General features: G+C 37.7%; 1 protein-coding gene across 2 annotated transcripts in view; it reads right to left on the bottom strand.

Moving 5' to 3' along the window:
* The window catches only part of LOC123872287 (ataxin-2-like), a 302,090-nt gene that overhangs the window by 258,794 nt on the left and 21,828 nt on the right, over positions 1-21,468 (bottom strand). The window contains exons 1-2 of one of the 2 annotated variants that reach the window (XM_045916490.1): positions 6,201-6,717; positions 5,299-5,340 (exon numbers count right to left, since the gene is read on the bottom strand). In XM_045916490.1, the coding sequence (XP_045772446.1) occupies positions 5,299-5,340; positions 6,201-6,255 (97 nt within the window). In that variant the 5' untranslated portion in view covers positions 6,256-6,717. Of the gene's footprint in view, positions 1-5,298; positions 5,341-6,200; positions 6,718-21,468 lie in introns of those variants that run through there. The other variant, XM_045916488.1, reaches the window with a different exon arrangement.

Below are 21,468 nucleotides of genomic sequence, written 5' to 3'. Positions count from 1 at the left end.
AGTAGCCACTTTTACAACTTATGGCAAAAAGATTTCTATTCTCAAAAATAAACAGCACCTTAAAAACAAAACAATTTATTTGAAGGAAGACTACCCAAAACAAATATTGGAAAAAAGAAAACAGCTTCAAGACCAATTGCAACAAGCACGAAATGAAGGAAAGTTCGCATATCTACGCCAGGATAGGCTAATAATACATGAACCAAATAAAACTCGAAAGAATGCTGAAAGTACAAATAGTCAAAGTTCTAGGAAGAGAGAATTAGAGTCTACCCCTCCGAGTCAAATGAGCAATCCTTATGCTCAAGTAAATCAACCTTCATCAAATTATCACATAGCAAAGAAAAATAAACATAAGAGGAATACCCAGAATAAGGGGCAAAGCTCCATGAATAGTTTTCTACAAAAACCACCAGCACCAAAAATATTTACTGCAGTCACACTCGATGAGGAATGCGATGAATAGTAATTACCACAGCCCCTCCATCCAGTATAAACCCTGCTGCCCACTCAGCACAATTTACATAACAAGCAATAAGAAGAAAAACTTTTAAGAAAAACAGTCTCCCAACCCGGCTGGTCACCGTGGGAGAGCTAGACCAATACCCTCCAGTCATAAGAGTTTTTAGATTGGATAATACAAGTATGAATTATAATAAAATACCTACATAACAAAAATAAATAAAAAATAAGTCGAACGTAAAAAGGAACACAACAAAGAGTATATACTAAAAATTTCCTATTCCTATTATTTCATAACATTAGTATTATTATTTGTATAAATTGAGTATGAATGTAAGAAAAGTTAGTAAAATTACGCAACCAAAGACAGAGAAATATGGATATGACTGGAGGAGGCCTTCGTCCAAAATGGGCGTACTGAAACGAAATGTGAAAGGAGAAAATGAAACTTACCTATTAAAATATGAAAACAAGTAGTAATATGAAATAGTAATAATGTGTACTCATTTAAAAATGTAAATATATAATAAGAAAATTAGTAATTTAAAAAAAAAAAAAACTAGTGATGTATAAAAAAAATATATAAATGTAAATTAGTATTATTAATAGGATAAGTCTTGTTTATGTACTACATTTTATATACTTAAGATGGAAAATCTAGTACTTATTAACATTAAATGTAATGATTGCAAAAATGTTTCAGTAAATAAAGGCTATATTATTATTATTATTATAATGACCCCCAAATTTTCAAGCAAACAGCATAGCTACAGAACTCTATCTTATGCGTTCTTTTCTTTCGAACCATTTTTTTAACCCTCGACCCAAAAAGAGGGGTGTTATAAGTTTGACCTGTGTATCTGGCTGTGGCATCGTAGCTTCTAAACTAATGAACCGATTTTAATATTTTTTTTTTTTTTGTTTAAAAGGTTGCTTGATCGAGAGTGTTCTTAGCTATAATCCAAGAAAATTCAGCCGTTTAAAAGTTGTCAGCTCTTTTCTAGTTACTGTAACCTTCACTTGTGGGGGGTGTCATAAATTTTTAATTTACGCTTGTTATCCTATTGGCCCATCAATGATGTATAATAGGCTATGTGTTACTTAGCGCAGATATAAACATAGGTATATAGCAAAGCGCGATAAAATCAACAGCAGTCACAGCGCGGCTGCCGTGGCGTTATCTTGATCTTCAACCTGGTAAATACAGCCTGCAGGTTGTTTCATACAAATTGTATGGTGTATCTCTTACCAGTTTTGGGCATAGTTAACCTCACCTGGTGATCGCTAATAGGCCGGACTCATCGTATCAATGGTGAGAACTTGGAAGCGATTTATGTTGTATTGAACTTTGTTCCCTTTAGGTAGGAAATATTGGTGTTTTCGTGTGAAATATACTGTATTGTACATGTAGAAACACCTCATATACAATCATTAGATTCTATTTTATTGCATGTGACACTTTTGAATGGAATTCTGTGAGTACTAGTAATAGAAGTACTTCCTGGTTAGCTCTTTTCCATCTTAGACTGTATCATCACTTACTACCAGGTGAGATTGCAGTCAAGGACTAACTTGTACCTGAATAACATAAATAAAGTAGACTAGAAATAAAGACCACCGAAATGAAGCACGCTAAAACCAAACAAATCTGTATGGTGCAACATGCAGCATGCGACATGCACCAACCGCCCTCCCATTGAAAAACATGCAGGAAAAGCCAGCCACTAAGCATAGCCACACCCACCACCACCACGCAGCACCACACTAATCCTAAAACCACTTGATGCACGTTTCGCCCCGACACCGGAGCATCCTCAGGAGACAATACAATGCCTAATTGCGAAATGAAGCTCGTGATAGCCTAGTGGTTAGAACGTCCGCCTCCTAATCTGAGGTTGGGGGTTCGATCCCGGGCACGCACCACTAACTTTTCAGTTATGTGCGTTTTAAGCAATTAAATATCACTTGCTTTAACGGTGAAGGAAAACATCGTGAGGAAACCTGCATGCCTGAGAGTTCTCCATGTTCTCAAAGGTGTGTGAAGTCTGCCAATTCGCATTGGGCAAGCGCGGCAGACTATGGCCTAAAACCTTCTCATTCTGAAAGGAGACCCGTACTCAGTAGTGGGGCGGAAATGAGTTGATCAGAATTGCAAAATAAGTGACGCCTGCTTCTATAAAACATTTAAGTCAGATGTGTTCCGTCTCGCTTATCAGATAAAATGACGAACGACCTCCACAGCCGGCCGACCAAAAGATCTAACCGTAACGGTTCAAGTTTCCCTTATGAGATAACATAGTGTTTATGTCGCCATGTCAAGGCGGGCTGGTCAGCCCCGCGGCCTTACCCGATTCCGGAACTAGCATTAAAAGTAGGTAAAGTACTTACAGCCGTCATCGTCATCATCAATTACTGATAGACAGACGTCTACTGCTATACGACACTGCTTGCACATTCTAGTATCCTACGAATAGCGATACTGTTACAAAAAGCCTACTTTTTAACCCCCGACCCAAAAAGAGGGGTGTTATAAGTTTGACGTGTGTATCTGTGTATCTGTCTGTGGCATCGTAGTTCCTAAGCTAATGAACCGATTTTAATTTAGTTTTTATTGTTTGAAAGGTGGCTTGATCGAGAGTGTTCTTAGATATAATGGAAGAAAATCGGTTCAGCCGTTTGAAAGTTATCGGCTCTTTTCTAGTTACTGTAACCTTCACTTGTCGGGGGTGTTATAAATTTTTAATTTACACTTGTCAGCAGGATGAACACGTATGCAATCTTACAGTTTACAATGTTGGCTTTAGGGTGATAATAAAGGGGTTTATCAGGCTGTTCTTTAATTGCAAGCATTAAAATTGTTCCTTAGGACTTTATTCCACAGAACCGAATCGTTTCTATCGGGTCATAAGTGCGGTTGTGTCCTTTTTCGTCGGCATTAGCAAGTAACCTAATAAATTAACCGTGCCTTAGTGCTCCAAATAGATCCTAATTCCTAATATAATACCTACAGTTTAATACCTATAGGTATATATCCAAGATCTAGATTATTTGGGCGGGCACGGGGCAGCAGCAACAGGTAGCGGTAGTAAGTGGGTGAAAGGTTTCATTGTGGTGTCACGACCAGCCGCGAATAAACGCAAAATAATATACTGATACCAGAGAGGTCACATCACTAGAAGACCAAACCTCTTCCATAAGGCCATAAAAAGGTGTATCTACCTCATGGTTACAAAAACCTCAGCTTCATTCAAATGGCATTTTTGGAAACCGGAGTGGGGGTGAAAATTTCAAAAAATCATGAAACACCTGCTTTTTTATTCTTGAACTAAAGCTCTACCAATTTTTATGGATATAACTTGAAAAATGTTGGACTTTCATACGAATCCCACGCTAGTTTGACTGATTCAACCCCATGAACTGTCGTTCGGCAGAAGCGTAGCGAAAGTCTATGCCCATGAAGAAAGCTTTGCTTTAAAAATTCTACCCAATCGATATATTTTCGCATAATATTCGAAATGATAACTTCATCAATTTTCTCTGCAGTTGTTGCGATGATGCCGATCCCATTCTACAAAACAATCCTGTTAGTCTAAGCTTCATAATAATATGATAAAGATAGCAATATTATTGACAAACACATAAAAAATTGGACCAAAGCCATTTTACTGTATGAGAAAAAAAAAATACCATCAATATACAAACCACCACAAAGTAAAAATATTTTTGTTGCTAAATTGAGAACCATTTTCTTTTTGGAAGTCGGTTAAAAATATTTAAGTCTTTGTTGAGCTTAAGTCCATTTTACGGGATAATGCACACTCTAGTAGCATGACATCTCTCTGACCGATACCGTTACAGTTTGATCCGAGCGTGATAAGGCGTGATAATGCCAATTGTATACCCGGTTATATTTAACAGACGTATTTTGAGGTTAAGTCTGATATCTATAAAGTTCTTGGAATATTAAAATAATGTATTTATATTTTCTTGTAAACGTTTTATCAAGTATAGTACTTACAAGTATTTAAGAATATCATCATCAACCGTTCCTCTCAGAATGAGAAATGTTTGGCCATAGTCCAACCACACCAAGTGCGTAATAGTAGACTTAAGAAGACTTTGATAACATTATGGAAAACCCTCAGACATTCAGATTTTCCGCTCTTAAAGCAAGTGATACTTATTGCTTAAGATGCATATGGTGCCCACTAACTTTTCGGAGCTATGGGCCGGGTTTGCAATTTTTTAGGAAAAACTGTGAATTCAGGCTGAAACCAGACAAAATTAACGGAAAAATGCGCGCGTTTCCGCGCGGAAAATCGTCGTGAAACGAACGAAAACGTCATTTTCTTGTGCTACTAGAACTATGCAACTTCTTATGTAAGTACATATCACTAATATAATATTATATTTGTGCCAGCTTAATTTCTTACTGAGATTTGTCGCATAGAAGTTGGGAATTCCACGCTCTGAATTGCCACTTTATTTTCTCCGAGCCTGAAAATTCTATACTTAGTCACTATGTAGAAAAACAAAGTCAATAGAATGAATAGAATATTATGATTTACATATTTACAACACTTCAAATAAACAAGTGCAACCACGGGCAAATATTCGCTAGAAATAAATGTGTTTTTAGGAAAACAGTAGGTAAGTAAGTATGACAAATAACTACAGATATAGGAAATTAAATTGTTTCAGTGATACTTATCTGTTATCTTCAATCAACATTAAACAAACAACGTTTTAAAACAATTTTATTACGTTTGTTAGCTGTTTTCGACATTATATCCATCGAAGGTCGATATTGTTATATTTTTATAACTCTAAGCTTACCATTACTGGCAGTGAAACTGAAGTTTTCCCGCTGAGTGTTTCCTGAAACAAACGAAAACTTTATTAATCCAATGTTTAATTAATCACCGGCCCACTACCTGAGCACAGGTCTTCTCTCAGAATGAGAAGGACTTAGGCCATAGTTCGCCACTCTGACCCAGTGCGGGTTGACAGATTTCACACACCTTTTAGAACATTATGGAGAACTCTTAGGCACGCAGGTTTCCTCACGATGTTTTCCTTCACCGTTAAAGCAAGTGGTATTTAATTGCTTAAGACGCACGGAACTCGACGTTAACACGTAGTTCGTAACGAAAAGTTAAGGTGCGTGCCCGGGATCGAACCCCTGACCTCCGATTAGGAGCCAGACGTCTTAACCACAAGGCCATCACAGCTTTTTCATCACAGCAATGTTAAATTACTAGGTATATTAACGTCACAGCCTTCAACCTTCTTCCCTATCACATTAATATTATAAAGGAGAAAGTTTGTATGTGTGTGTGTGTGTGTGTGTGTGTATGTTTGTTACTTTGATTGGGCTGAAATTTAGAATGGAGATAGATTATACCCTGGATTAGCACATAGCCTACTTTTTATCCCGGAAAATCAAAGAGTTCCCACGGGAATTTGAAAAAACCTACATCCACGCGAACGAAATCGCGGGTATCAGCTAGTAAGAAATATAGGTATACCTACTTCTTAGCATTTCATGGCACAGGATTATAAATTGAATCTTTGAGAAGAGCAACCGCTGAGTTACTTGCTGGTTCTTCTCAATAGGAAAGGTATTCCAAACCAGTGGTATATGCATTGGATGATTGAAAATACTTGTTAAAGTTTATTTTAAAAAATCAATTTTTTTTGTAAGTTATTTTATAGACTTTTCGCCCACTGTTACTTGCCTCTAGTCAGCAACTCCAAGAGCTTACTCGAGAAATGAAACTCCGGTGTGAACATTCTTATATCACTTGCGTTTAAGTCTTACATAAATGGATAACACCCAAATAGCACCCATTATTGTACAACACACAGAATATAAACACTATTCACTTGCATGAAAAATATACTTTTCACAATGTATGTAAATTACTTTTTGAATTAGACAAATCACAGTCTTTTATAAAGGTTTTATAAGGGTTTTATCAAACGAAAAATCTAAAATATTCACTAAAACCAAAATTTCTCATTTTCCGAAATATTCGTCACGTTGTCACTTCAAGTCTTCAAAAAATTAGGCAGATTGACAAACTCTTTCAATGGACAAGCTCTCGTAAAACTAAAAACTCTTGAAAAAAAATATTTACAAATATGTAATAATGTAATAGGTTTGTGAAATAAAATCCGTTAGTACTCATTACGTCATTATTGAAAAACTTCGCCACTGAAAATGCTCAAGGAAGCTTCAAAGAGCTTATTTGTTCCCAAAAAAAAATACCAACTTATAAAATCCATCGTTTGTTAACATTTTATAAACTTAAGATTTTTTAAATATTTCGGAACTGTATCCTACAGGGGCACTGTAAAACATTACTTTGTGTACGTTCGTTCATCGAAACACTCACCGCTGAAAACGCGCGAACAGTAAACAATTTTGAGTAAGTTTGTCAACATGTTTAATCAAGGTTTTTTTTCTATTTTTTATTATTGTTTTTTTTTAAAATATATCTATCCCGCATTGTCACTGTAATATACTATAGGTATTAATTTCTGTACATCGTTCAAACATTTTCGCCGCTGAAAATGCGCTTGCGCATGGTTTAGTTTGTTAATATTTTTTTGAGAGAATTGTTTTATTGACTTATTGTTTAATTTTTTTTATATTTCGGAACTATATTCCACAGTGGCACTGTAACATATTATAACTTTCTGAACATCTTTCGGACCGCGAACTGTTGAAAAGATTTTTCGTAAGTATTAACTGGTTTTTTTTTAACTTTTTTAACTGTATCCCAGTATCACTGTATAAATATCGCGAAATTTACTGTGTTATTTTAGTTTTTCGGAACGGTGCCCCACAGCGTCACTGTAACATATTACTTTCTGAACATGGTTCGGATCGCGAACTGTTTAATTATACCGCCAGTCCCGATTCATTAGTGTATTGGATCAGGGACGGCCGTGAAAACGATTATTAGGTAATAAATACTAGTTTTTGATCGCGAATTCGTCTGCGTAGGGTTAGATTTATTATTAATCATGTAAGAATCCTTTATGGTCCCGGGAAATATGTAAGTAGGTAAAGTAAATATGTAGGTACCTATATTATGTCCTGATACAGGTAGCGTTTATGGTTAAGCTTAGTTGGTTGAATAATAGTGTTCGACGGAATCTTTAGTTTCGGCTTTGGCTTTAGCAATTTTCGGCTAAAAAACCACCGTCGGTCAAACATTCGGCAAAAATGGGCCGAAGATTTGGCCGAAACCATTCAGTTGGCATGCAGTTTTGAATTGAAAAACGAATAATACGAATTCGCGAAAGCACAATGCAGGCATTATTTGGAAGTGGTCATAAACTTTTGGGCAATCTTGGATTTGTTAGGATTATTAAATATCTTCAGTCGAATATTGTGGCGATAGCCAATTAATCAATATTTGCCAAATAATCTACCCAAGCCCTGACATTATAAATGCAAAAGTGTGTCTGTCTATTACATTTTCACAGCCTATCTGTTAAACCCATTTGACGAAAGATTCAGAGATAGCTTGGATCACGAAAATGGGCATAGGCTACTTTTTATTCCAGAAAGACAAAGAGTTCCCTCGAGATATTTAAAAAACCTAATTCCATAAGTGCATTAAAGGCTGGGCTGTCATAAAAAATTTCGGTCCCCTCTTGAAATATTCTACAAACTACTGATCTACTAACTACTGAGAGTAACTCCAAACTTAATAATTGAGACGTCAAACCAAATATGTATCTATGTATAGATAGATAAACATATTGTCAATAACCTTACTTTACTGCAGACAAGTTAAACAATACAATGCCCGTAGTTATTTTAACGACAGCAGGAAACTATAACTATTCTACGCCAAACGCCGAGCTATTGAAAACCGCGAACAATCCGTTCTGTGTTCCCAGCAAACATTTTAAACATTTTATTTACGTACAAACCTGAGTACGGCCCACGACTCGACTTCTGAGGTCAGGGTTGCCGACGCACGTCTTTTGACCTCCATACAGCTGTCCTTCACTTACATTCAGTGATATTATAAATCTATCCCCTTCGCACAGGCCGCGACACATTGCTTGACATCTAACCCTTCACGTCATTGTTCCTACCATCCCTTTCTTTCGTTACGCACAACGTATCGTACCGTTTCATTTCAACAGGTTATGACATATCGGTTGCCTTATGACCCGAACACACGCTGTGTTTCTGTCCTCTTTTATCACATGTTTTAAATATATTTGCATCCTCGTCGCCCATGTCACGACCCCTACGACTAGCCACTTGAATAGATTAGGTGTTTTCGTACGAACACGGGTTCAATATTCATTGATAGTCGGTTCGTTGGCATTTAAAATTCAAGAAATACAATATGGGCTTGTGGTGAAAATTTTAGTCTTAAGGCTGACACACACTATACTTGACACGATGAAAGCCCAGCGAATATAATATTTCCGAATGATGTATATAGGCGGCTTTATTATGACCAGCCGGTGATTTTACTTCCTGTGCACATCTAGCCTTATTGTCGCATGTCGCCGTCGTGCATTGTGGTCGCGTACCACAAAGGCTTCCTTTAAGCAATATTGCCATCACTGGTAGATTGAATTACTTTACTACTTGTTGTTATAGCAGTACCTAATACATATTCTGTGCTTTCAGCTCTCTACTTATTTCAGGAGATACAGCCCGCTGACAGACAGACGGACGGTAGCGAAGGTTTAGTTATAATAGGGTCCCTTCGGGTACGATCTACGGAACCCTGTAAAGACTATCTTGGTCACCAGAGCTTATTCAAATTAAAGCGCATATAAGCAGAGCAGGACATTCAATTAAAGGTGTTGAATAAAACATAAGATCATGTTTCACTTCACTTCACTTCTTTAATTAAAGATTGATTACCGCGGGATCTGTTTTGGTAATTTAATCCGTAAACAGTATTTACAGTACTTAACTGTAACTGTAACTTAACCCACCCGATTGCCATCTCGACCTGTCGCGCACTATAGGTAGGCCGAAAGGTTTGGACTGGTTTTTTTTTAATTAAAAAATAGCAAGCAAACGAGCAGGTGGGTCACCTGATGTTAAGTGATTACCGCCGCCCATGAAAATTTGCAGCACCAAAGGAACCGCCCATGCGTTGTCAGCCTTTCAGTAATGAATCTTAAACAAAATTATGTCTCAAAAATTTTTAAAGACAGCATACTATTATAATGTTATTTTAAGCAAAAAACATAACCCTTGCTCTTCTATAGACAGTCGGTTAAGTAAGACAGGTAAGGTAAGTAAAACACGCAGCGCATAGCGGGCGTATCGGCCTGGTAACTTTTTCTACGCTCTGACCTGCGGCGATCGAGAGCGGAGAACTGTAGCACGGAGCTACGAATATAAATCTAAGACTCTTTGTATTACAAATAGATGATGCCCGCTACTTAGGTTCTTAAGAACTCTTTCTTAAATAGTTGTCTATGTCAGTTTCCGGGATGCAAGCTACCTCTGTACCAATAAATCGGATAAACGGATGAGCCTTCAAGAACCCCGTGGGAACTCTTTGATTTCCGGGATAAAAAGTAGCCTATGTCCTCCCCCGGGATGTTATGTTACTCTGTACCAAAATTCATCAAAATCGATTAAACTGTTGGGCCGATGGAAAATGGAAAACACCAGACACAAAAGGCCAAAACTACCGAATACATAAACAGATTCCCAAACCATTTTTTGTATAAAAAGTGCAATAAAGAGGCAATACAATAAATAAAAAGATCCCAATTTTTTATATTCTGTAGGTATTTCTTTTCTCGAGGTACAGCGTTTTGTTACCTTAGAATGAAGCCACACGATGCGTTGCGTTGGTGGTGCGGTGCCGCTGCGTCATCCTACATAGAACACTGTACCATACCACACAATGCCTTACGACGTTGGACGGCGCTGCACCGGACGCGCAACGTACTTGGGACCAGAGAAACGACGCGGGGAGGGATGGTGGATTGCGGGTTCCAAGTAGGTACTTTTTGCCGGAGCGGTAATGCAGTGCCCGTGTGGCACCCAATACTTAAATCCACACTCCACAGCAGTACGGGGCGCTGCAATGCAAAAAAATTCGAAATTCAAAATGTTTTTATTCAGTTTAACTTTTACAAGTACTTTTGGATCGTCAAAAAATTGGTTGTCTGTAAAGTCGGTTTACTGACGATAGTTGAACGTGACAACAAAAGCCGATTGTGCTTCTTTGTCACTCGTTCCGCGCTCTCGCTTGCACTTCAAGCCTTACATGGAACGCCTCAGAGCGAGGTAACGCCGCATGAGTCATGTTTTTTCGTGCGTGCAGCCGGCTCTATCGAATTATAAGACGTTGTCACGTCAATAATCTATCGCTGGTTCGGAATGCCGTTTCTACCGAGAAGAATCAATTGCAACCAATGCACCGGAAACGCATCGTGTGGCCTCAGTGTTACCTCCTCCAAGTATTCGTACATCTAGGAGAAGAAAGCGCGATGTCTGGCGTCGGCGCGTGCGCACTCCGTGTTTTTGCAGCGATGAATATTTATCGCTCGCTCTTGCCATTAGTGGACACAAGGTGTATTCCTCACTCGACTTTTTTAAATATGCTATTACAGAGTTTAGTTATAAAAGTATGATACTCGTAAGTGAATCAATTTTTGAAGCGATACTTCTTTACGCATGATTAATATAGGGACCTAACTTACAAAAAGTTGAACAACTAGAGTTGGATGTACCTACTCGTATATTATTTCAATATAACATCAAGAATGTTACGATGAAACGCACTTTACTGTTGGACAGCGCGTCCACGATAATATATGACTAAGCAAGACGAGGTATACAAAGTTTCACTTCTGCCGTGGCCCACGACATCTCACGAGTTTTTGTGATTACAAGAAAATATGAGTTATTATTTTAGTCCTCGTCTTATTGACTAAAAACAGGACGCAAAACGGTCTTTGAAATGCGTGGAATAATTTTCTCTTATCAGAAATTGTTGGGGCTTAAAAAACGTTAAGATATTAGAACTTTGATGCTTACCAAGAAATTCAAAATACTAATAATAATAAGCAAACGCTTAAAATCTTAAATAGCAGAACTTTACGTTTTTCTTACAAAAGAATAGAAGGTAAAAAAGAAGCTTTCCGGTAGTCTGGTTCCGGTAGTCTGGTTCCGTTAGATTGGTTTATACCAAGTTCCTTTGGAGCAGGTAGGTAGGCACCACTGTCAGTTGAACGTGTAATAAACTGAAAAGCGGAATCGTAGTGTTGATGACTTTAAAATTGATTCACCTTGTCTAATAGCCGATGATTTGTGGCTGTTATGACGAGACTCGGAGCAGGTGAGGCGATGCGACTGACAGAAAGATTGGTGAAATTGATTCTTTTACAATTATGTATTAGCTTTCGATAAAATTGTTATTATATTTGTAAAGCAATTGTTTCATAGCAAAGAGAGATCATTATCACATCATCAGTCTGCGTCCACTGATATAATGTACTGGCCGATGCCCGCGACTTCGCCCGCGTGGATGTAGGTTTTCAAAATCCCGTGGGAATTCTTTGATTTTCCGGGATAAAAAGTAGCCTATGTGCTAATCCAGGATATTATCTATCTCCATTCCAAATTTCAGCCAAATCCGTTCAGTAGTTTTTGCGTGAAGGAGTAACGAACATACACACACACACACACACATACAAACTTTCGCCTTTATAATATTAGTGTGATAGTGTGATGCCTTCCCGGAAGGAGTGATCAGAACGGTCCTCTGCAGCTCCACCTTCCTCATCCACCCACTTCCCACCATCTTCTTAAGGTACCTATTCGGCCCAGCGGACTAAAGGTCATCCCACGCATTGAACCGCCACCTGTTGTGTCGTGACCACAACTTTTACAAGACTTGGGTATAGCAGGCCGACAAGTAAGTTTTTTTTAATAAGAATATTAGGCATGCTAATCATGAGTCATTTTATTCATGCAGCTACCTATCAACAACTTAGGTATAACTAACACATTATAGATACAATAAAAACCTGGACAGACGGATTGGTCAGAATAGGGTTAGGTTTCTTTGGCACCAGGAAATCTACTCTACTACCTTTCATCTGACTGTGGTATTTAGAGTCTAGCAAGAATACGATTAAGTTTAGTAGACCTGGATTAATTTGATTATTTTTTACACTTTTCAGAATCGCAGTCTATGAGCACTCTAACTATGAGATCAGGATATCGCGTCATCTACAATAGGTATACCTAAATATCAAAGAAGTCGGTTGAAAATTAAAGTCTAAATTCTGAACCAGGTACAGAGTAGAATTCAGTTGATGATTCAAAAGCACTGTGTAAAAGTTTATTTTAATAAACAGATTTTCTAATCTGATCCTTTTTTTAGGGTTGTTGGTTTGTTGGATAGATTTGAGGAAAATTTATACATCTAAAATATTGATACAAAAATTAAATCAAAAGAAAATACCTTACCATCATAATGATACAGTATAGAGCAGCAATCATGTTTTTCTCTTCCCATCACATTAATGTTTGGCTCGTGCCAGTTATTAGCTGGTGGCGTACAGAAGTGAGCAACGTTTTTCTTGAACAACCTATCATTTTCATTTTTAAATCAAACGATTATCAACTCAATAGTTTACTATTTGAGAGTTAAAGTTGCTTGAAGAGTTTTTTGATGCGTGGAGTGAACTTGTGGTTTCCCTACATGATCTATAGTCTGTTCAAGTTTTTGCTAGGTATCCGGTGAAGTTAATAATTACAGTCTTGTACGGCTCGAGGCTCGGCGTTCTGTTGGGTGTATCCGCTCTCTTTTTTATGGACTATTTTCCCGCTACCACAGAAGTCAATGTGTCAGTTTCACAGATTTGTATTTGTAGGTGGTAATCTTGTCCGTGATTCCGTGGATTGTAGATCAGTTCAAAACTAAAACCCGACTGCTCTTAGATAATAATAGCTACGCTGAAATATACTTTTTATTAAAATTATTTTTCTGTATTTTGTACTACTTATTGTGTTTTTTTCTGAACTCAGAATTTTCTCCTCTTTCGTTTGACATCCCACTCGATAAGATACCGATAATTGATAACGATAAATAATTCAGAGTCCCCCTTTTTTGGATGTAACATCCGTCATATTGAGTTAGTTTGTACAAAATATGTAGCCTATGTAACCCGGACCATACCATGAAACGATGAACACGTCATTAATCATAATCAGCTCAGTAGTTTAGGTGCTACGGTGGAACATACAAACATACCTAGACTACCTACTAAAATTGTAGCCCTCCTTTTGACGTGACAACGTCTTATAATTCGATAGAGCCGGCTGCACGCACGAAAAAACATGACTCATGCGGCGTTACCTCGCTCTGAGGCGTTCCATGTAAGGCTTGAAGTGCAAGCGAGAGCGTGGAACGAGCGACAAAGAAGCACAATCGGCCTTTGTTGTCACGTTCAACTATCGCCAGTAAACCGACTTTACAGACAACCAATTTTTTTCGTCGGGCAAAAATAATAATGTACTTACGAGACTTGCATTTTACAAAATTCAATATCAAAGATCAACATACCATAACCACATGACATTCTATGACCTCCATATAGCACGAGGGGCACAAGACCGTAATTACAGCACGCTGTCCCCTGACATTTCTTGCGCAGTGGTCATGACGTCAAATGACTGGTTACATTTCCCAGATTATAGGGCTACGAAAGGCTACGGACGTTGGCACACGGTCGGGTGACCAAAGGTTAACTTTGTTACAATATAAAAAAAAAAACCCCGACTTCCAAAATTTTACTACTACAACTACACTACAAAGTTAAAAATTTATTTGGTATTAAAATAATAAGTAGTGGTTTTGGAAGTCGCTTTTTTAAATATATCTTTTACTAGCTGACGCCCGCGACTACGTCCGCGTGGATTTAGGTTTTCCAAAATCCCGTGGGAACTCTTTGGTTTTCCGGGATAAAAAGTAGCCTATGTGCTAATCCAGGATATTATCTATCTCCATTCCGAATTTCAGCCAAATCCGTCCAGTAGATTTTGCGTGAAGGAGTAACAAACATATATACACACACACACACACATACAAACTTTCGCCTTTATAATATTAGTGTGAAGTGTGATAGTGTGATTTTAAGCCTTAAATTAGTGTAAGTAGTTGTTGCTTGGTTCCTAAAAAATCAATTCACCAGCAAAACTTTCCAAATCCACACGGCTTAGGAATTAAGTACCAGCAGCATCTCTGTCTGCAACTCGTTTGATGTCGTCTGCTCACCTAGTGAGGAAGTAAGTACCTATATTGTAAAAAAATCACAGCGAAAGCAACAACAGCCAATTTATCAGACTTTATTAAGTATTCATATGTAGGTACTGTACCCCATTACGTAGTTACAATTTCCCGCCCAAAAGCAAGATGGCGTCATGGGAGAGCGCGCGCTAACCACGGGAGCATAAACCACGACTGGCAATCAAAATAACAGGCCTGTTGTCGTGGTAGAGACGTTTCACGACGACAATATGTATATCTATGTCTATTAAACTACTAAACACAAGTGCACACACACACACACAGACACAGTCATCTATAATTTTAGCCTAGTTAAGTTTGAATATTAGAAATTAATTAAGAAAACTTTAAACTTTGTACTCCTACCTTCTGCAATACAGGTATTTCCTAGTGCAGAAGGTAGGAATCTCAATCTTGCTATGTAACCCATGTATGTATAAGTATCAATAAATTATTATTATTATTAAATTATTATTAGATTCATAGAATTCTAAATGGCAAATAGAAATGGTTCTGTTGGTCTATAATGTCGGGGCAGTGTGTCACCGATTTTAACTCATACAGAAAATAATTCGAAAACAGCCTATTATCTAGCAACGTTAATTAAACTAGAACTCTATGCAATTTCACCAGTTGTCATAAAATGGGAAAATCCGGGACTCACTGTAAATACCTACTGTTTTTGTTTTGCAATGTAACGGATGCATGGCGTTTTTCCTTTTGGGGTACGGAACCCTAAAAACGAACAAAACCATCTACAAGATAAGATCATCTTTGACGTAGGAAACCCCTGAAAACCCGATAAGGATTTATGAAAAATATTTTCATTCCGTTTTTGAATGACCGTCTTTAAAAGAAAATTATTCACATAAAGCAATCTTGTTTCCATAGCCCCCGACCCAGATCGTTTTCATAAACACTACAGCTGTCTCCACAATGTTTACGACACACGCATTTGCAAACTGTAATCACAGGGAATGCTCTTGTTGGCTGAGAAAACCGGACAGGCCTGTATTCTCACGCACTGGTGAGTTTTCCAATGTTGCCGACATTTATGGTATATGGCATTTTGAATATAAATATTTCTATTTGATTATAATATTATGATTTCTGACTTATGGGCAGATACTCTATATTTACCTATTTGAAATTATTTTTTACGTACTAACGTTTGTCAACCTAAAGAAAAGTCATAACATTTTCTGGAAAAGTGTCTCTAAATAAATTATAGTGAGGTGGAAACATCCATATTATAGATTTACGCTAGTACTAGGTATAAGCCAGACTAAAACTATATTCTTACAGTATGTACTTAAATATATCGGATAAGCCACGCTGATGATAATTTCCGATAAATGTAGAAAATGAAAACAATGACAACATTTTATGAATGAAATACATACTTACAATCTCTTTTTTTTTCAAGATAAGGTAGATACTATTTAGGAAAGATAGAATCGCTTTTAAAATTTAAACATAATGTTCATGTTTTGATGATGACTTCAAATTATGATTGAAGGAGGCCAAATGGAAATCCCCTGCGTCCTCCCCGTGATATATGAGCATGCAAATTACACAGGTAATTGTGATTTGTAACAAAGGAGCGAGCTAAAGACTAATGTGCCGGTCAGTAGATCGGAACTGCCGTTTATTGAATCACTTTGTAGTGGTTTACTTAATACTAGCTGATGCCCGCAGCTTCGCCCGCGTGGATTTAGGTTTTTAGAAATCCCGTGGGAACTTTTGAGTTCCCAGGACAAAAGTAGTTTATCCGTACCGCGCGACAAAGTCTTTACTTGGTAAAAATATACCTTCAATATCAATTTATAACCGACGACAGTTTCTAAATCCCATCCACTTTGGTGATCAGATCCCCTGCAGCATCAGGATTGAGGAGTTGGAATCCAAATTTTTTATAGGGCAATGTCGCAAAGTTCCTCTATCGATTAAAAAAAAAATTACGCAAATCGGTTCAGAAATCTCGGAGATTTTGGTATACATAGGTAGAAAAACACAACTCCTTTTTTGAAAGTCGGTTAAAAAAGTAGCCTATGTTACACCCTGATGAATCCTCTACTTGTCTGTGAAAGTCCCGTTAAAATCGGTTCAGCCGTTCCGAAGATTAGCCTTTTCAAACAGACAGACAGACAGACAGACAGACAAAAATTTTAAAAACGTGTGATTCGGTTATGGTATCGTTCAAATAACCATATGAGCTTTATATGAGGTAGTTATTTCGAAATTACAGACAGACACTCCAATTTTATTTATTAGTATAGATTACAGACAGACACTCCAATTTTATTTATTAGTATAGATTACGTTCGTTGACAGAACTTTCGTCCATCATCATCATGATCAACCCATCGCCGGCTCACTACTGAGAACGGGTCTCCTCCCAGAAGAAGAAGGGTTTGGCCGTAGTCTAGCACACTGGCCACGTGCGGATAGGCTGACTTCACACACCTCTGAAAACGTGGAGATATCCCAGGGTTCAGGTTTCGGCTTCAAAAAATATTATACCTACTACTAATAGAACTACACTAATTCTTGCATATACCTAAATAATAATTGTATTCTGCAATAAATTATATTATTTTTTACTTTCTAGGGCTCTGTACCCGAAGGGTACAAACTGGATCCTATTACTTAGCCTCCATTGTCTGTCCGTCTATCCGTCTGTCTATCAGCGAGCTATATCACATGAACCACAATAGGTAGAGAGTTAAAATTTTCACAGCATGTGTAGGTTTTTTTATTGCCGCTATAGAAATAATAAAATTTTAAAAATGGTTACCACAAAATTTAAAAAAATTAAAGGATTATTTTCTTGTACGGAACCATTTATGTGCGAGTGCGACTTGCACTTGACCATTTCATTTATTTTTAATTTTCCAGCTCAAAATTAAAATGTCATCCGCGTAACTCTAAACTCTACCATTGGTTACCCAAGCCTGTTGCTGTATATAAGTTATTATGTCTCATAGTGCCGTGTAACAGCATCATTGGAAATAAACGGTGAAAGAAAATTGCCTACGGAACTGTCGTACCCGATGAAATTGTGACATATTGCTCAATAGTAGGGTTGCCAGCTTAAAAACTTGGATTGTTAAACTACTTAATATAGTGCCCGGCAAACAACTTGGACGTAAAGCAGTGTAGTGGGAAAAAGTTGGCGAATCCAGGAAGCGAAAGTAGACGGATTTCAAGTTTCAACCAATCGCGTGCATCCGCGCCGTCTGATCAACCAATCGCGTGCTCTCGCAATTCTCAAGTTGTTTGCCGGGCATTGCACTTTTTTGTTCTAACCAAAGATTGTGAAATACCAGAAAAGTCAAATTTTCGTTCCAAATGGATAATTCCAAGAAGACAAATCTTGCGCTTGTGTGTGTGTTAATTTCCCGAGATAAAAAATAGCCTAGGCGTTCGTCTTCGGGAAACGAGTTAACTTTTTACAAAATTTCATCAATATTGACTAAGTGTATTGGCGAGAAAAGCTAACAGACAAACTGATAGACAGACAAAAAAACAATTACACATATTTCGCATTTATAATATTTGCATGAAAGTATGGATGACAGACTTATTTTTTGTAGACAACGAAAGTAAAATCGTTTCATATTGATACCTACGACGATTTTTAACCCCCAACCCAAAAAGAGGAGTGTGTGAATGAGTTTGACGTGTGTATCTGTGTATCTTTCTGTGGCATCGTAGCTCCTAAACTACTAAACCGATTTTAATTTAGTTTTTTTTTTTTTTGTTTGAAAGGTGGCTTGATCGAGAGTGTTCTCTTAGCTATAATCCAAAAAAATCGGTTCAGCCGTTTGAAAGTTATCAGCTCTTTTCTAGTTACTGTAACCTTCACTTGTCGGGGGTATTATAAATTTTTAATTTACACTTGTTTGCAAGTTATCACGTAACTACCTACCTAATAAGATAAATCTCAGATTGGATAGTGCAAAAGCTATCTGATAAAATATATCTAATTAATATGCAATGGGAACTCAGTTTCAATTCAATAAATTGAATTCATTAAATCATAATAAAATAAACACGTAAACTATAATAGTGGTTATAGTTTCACCGCAGATAATTTACTTGCTTCTTTCATTCCGGCATTATGATAATAATTGCCGGTATTAAAATTGCACCTGGTTATTTTTATAACTTTTGAAAGGCACTCTAAGTCTCTCCATTACATTAATTTGTTCATTCCTCAAATAAACTCAATACTTTCAGAAGTTAGTTCAGTAAATAATTCAAACTTCGTCTCTTTAGGGTTCCGTAGTCAAAGCATAAAAACGGAGCCCTATTAATATCACTCTGCTATCTGTCTGTCTGTCTGTCTATCTGTCGGCGTGTCACAGGTCTCTAGCTTGTAAATGAGTTACAAACCAGAAATTTTGGTATTTGGTGACCCAAAACCAAATATTGAATTAAACATTCTATCAAATTATTTTTCGGGGGGGCATAGCCCCAGGAGCGAAGCTGCATTCCACCACAGGACCACACCAGGAGGGTGTGGTTGAGTTGAACGGTTGTTGATGAGTATTTTGATCACCCATCCAATCATTGGCTGTCCCATCGGTTTACCGCCTGTCCAGTTTGGTGACGGGTGAGAGAGATGTTGAGGATGGGGAACGTGGAAAGGAAATTGCCCTCCCGGCAAACCCTAGCCCTCGGGAGGACCTGTGGATGATGACGCGGGGTAGCCCGTCGTTCACAGAGTGGTTCTCGGGGCTCGTATCGGTTGGCGTGCTGTGGTTCCGGCATGCCTCTAACGGTGCTCGAGGGCACTTAGTGTCAAAATGTTGGGTCTGCTGCAACGGACATCCGCTATCGGAGTAACGGAGGAGCGGTGAGATGGAACTTCGTGAAATTTTTAGTCGGTAGGAGTCCGATACAACCACTGTGCCCGGTGGTATCCATGGCGAATTTTCCTCACGATAAAAAAAGGTATTATCATACCTTGTTGAGTCCATTCAGTAATTATAAAATTACAAAATACTCCTTCCGCGAGTTAAACTACCAAACCACTTAAAAACCTGCTTCACCACTGAGCCAGAGGGATTGTCAAACGTCGTATTTACTTGTACATGTTAGGATGTCAAGCACGCGTCGTCGTAACGGAAGTCGTCGTGGCCCGCGCCACTTACTGCCACGGGTCGGTGCGTTTGTCAACCGGTAATCATGCCAGCAAACAAGATGTTCAACAATTCACCATACAGGTAAACCACCATATTGTTACTTGAAGCTTTTAAGAGTGCTCCCCATGGTCGCAAATGGTCAGGTGACCCGCCTGCTCGTTTGCTCGCTATTTTTATTAAAAAAACATCATTCATTTGTGTCGTTCATTATCAGCTATTTGTGTTTTGTAGTGCAATAAAGTAGGTATATTACATACATACTTCATACAACAACAAAAACTCAACTAAAAAAAGCGAGATGTCCATTTTACTAAATCAACGTTTGATGTTACGTTATTTTTGGGAAGAAAATAAATTTTTCACTTTTTAATTTCATAAAAAAATCCATGCGGATTCAAAGTCGGGAACTTCGTCTAGTTGTCATAATTAAAAAATGTTTTAGACCCATAAATTAGTATAGTATTTATTTTAAATTAATTTTTCTTTATAAAATAGATACATACTACTAAAACAAATCGGATTTTATTCTGTTATACAGGCATATAAAATAGTGAATGAATAAATAATTAATCGCATTCATAATTACAACGTTATTACGTTATTCTATGCTCGTGAACTTTGTAATTAGAATAAATTACCTTGTTCACACACGGTGCCTCGCAAAAACGTAGCGCAACTCAGTAAACGCTGCTTCTACAAAAACGTTTGGGTAAAGGCTTGTTTATCCTGTAGTAAGATAAACTCTTTAAACTTGAACATCGCAATACATATTTTCCAGTTTGGCAATTTTCACTATTTTAGCCGCTACCAACTTAGACTGCATCATCACTTATCACCTAGTGAGATCACAGTCAAGGGTTAAATTGCCAAAACAAAACAACGCGCGACTGTAACTGTACTCATATTTAAATTTTGTTACTTATATCATGCTACTTATAATATTAACCTAATTCGTTGAAGTAAATACTAATTTATACATAATAAAAGGAAGATTGCCTTTCTCCGATCACGCTTACCTTCGATGACTTCTAGGTTCATGTTAGGAAAAATGTGAAAAAGAAAAGAAAATCGTACAAAAGTGAGTGTATTCAGTACGCGGCCTACGCTGACCTGGCAGGCGATACAGTCGGCTGCGCATTCTCAATCGCAGTAATGAGAAGACGGGCAATAAGCTGCAGGAGCGTAATTGGCGTGGCACGCGCGCGCCACGCGACTGTGTCTTAGCTGTACTTACCTATCACACTTGACTGACAACACTAAGCAAAAAATCATATAAAAATATGCGGAAATGTGAGGGGTCGAGCTTAAAGCTTTGTGTTACGGTCAAGTAGCTACATTAAACTAGATTAAGTACTGTAGAATGCGAAATATTTAGTGACTACTAGAAGATGCCCGCGGCTTCGCCCGCGTGGATTTCGGTTTTTTAAAATCCCGTAGGAACTCTTTGATTTTCCGGGATAAAAAGTAGCCTATGTTCTAATCCAGGATATTATCTATCTCCATTCCAAATTTCAGCCAAATCCATTCAGTAGTTATTGCGTGAAAGA

This window comes from Maniola jurtina, chromosome 15 (assembly GCF_905333055.1).
Source record: "Maniola jurtina chromosome 15, ilManJurt1.1, whole genome shotgun sequence".
In the NCBI taxonomy this organism is placed as follows: Eukaryota; Metazoa; Arthropoda; class Insecta; order Lepidoptera; family Nymphalidae; genus Maniola; species Maniola jurtina.
Note: the sequence above shows the minus strand (reverse complement) of the source record. Positions and strands in the feature narration are given on the sequence as shown.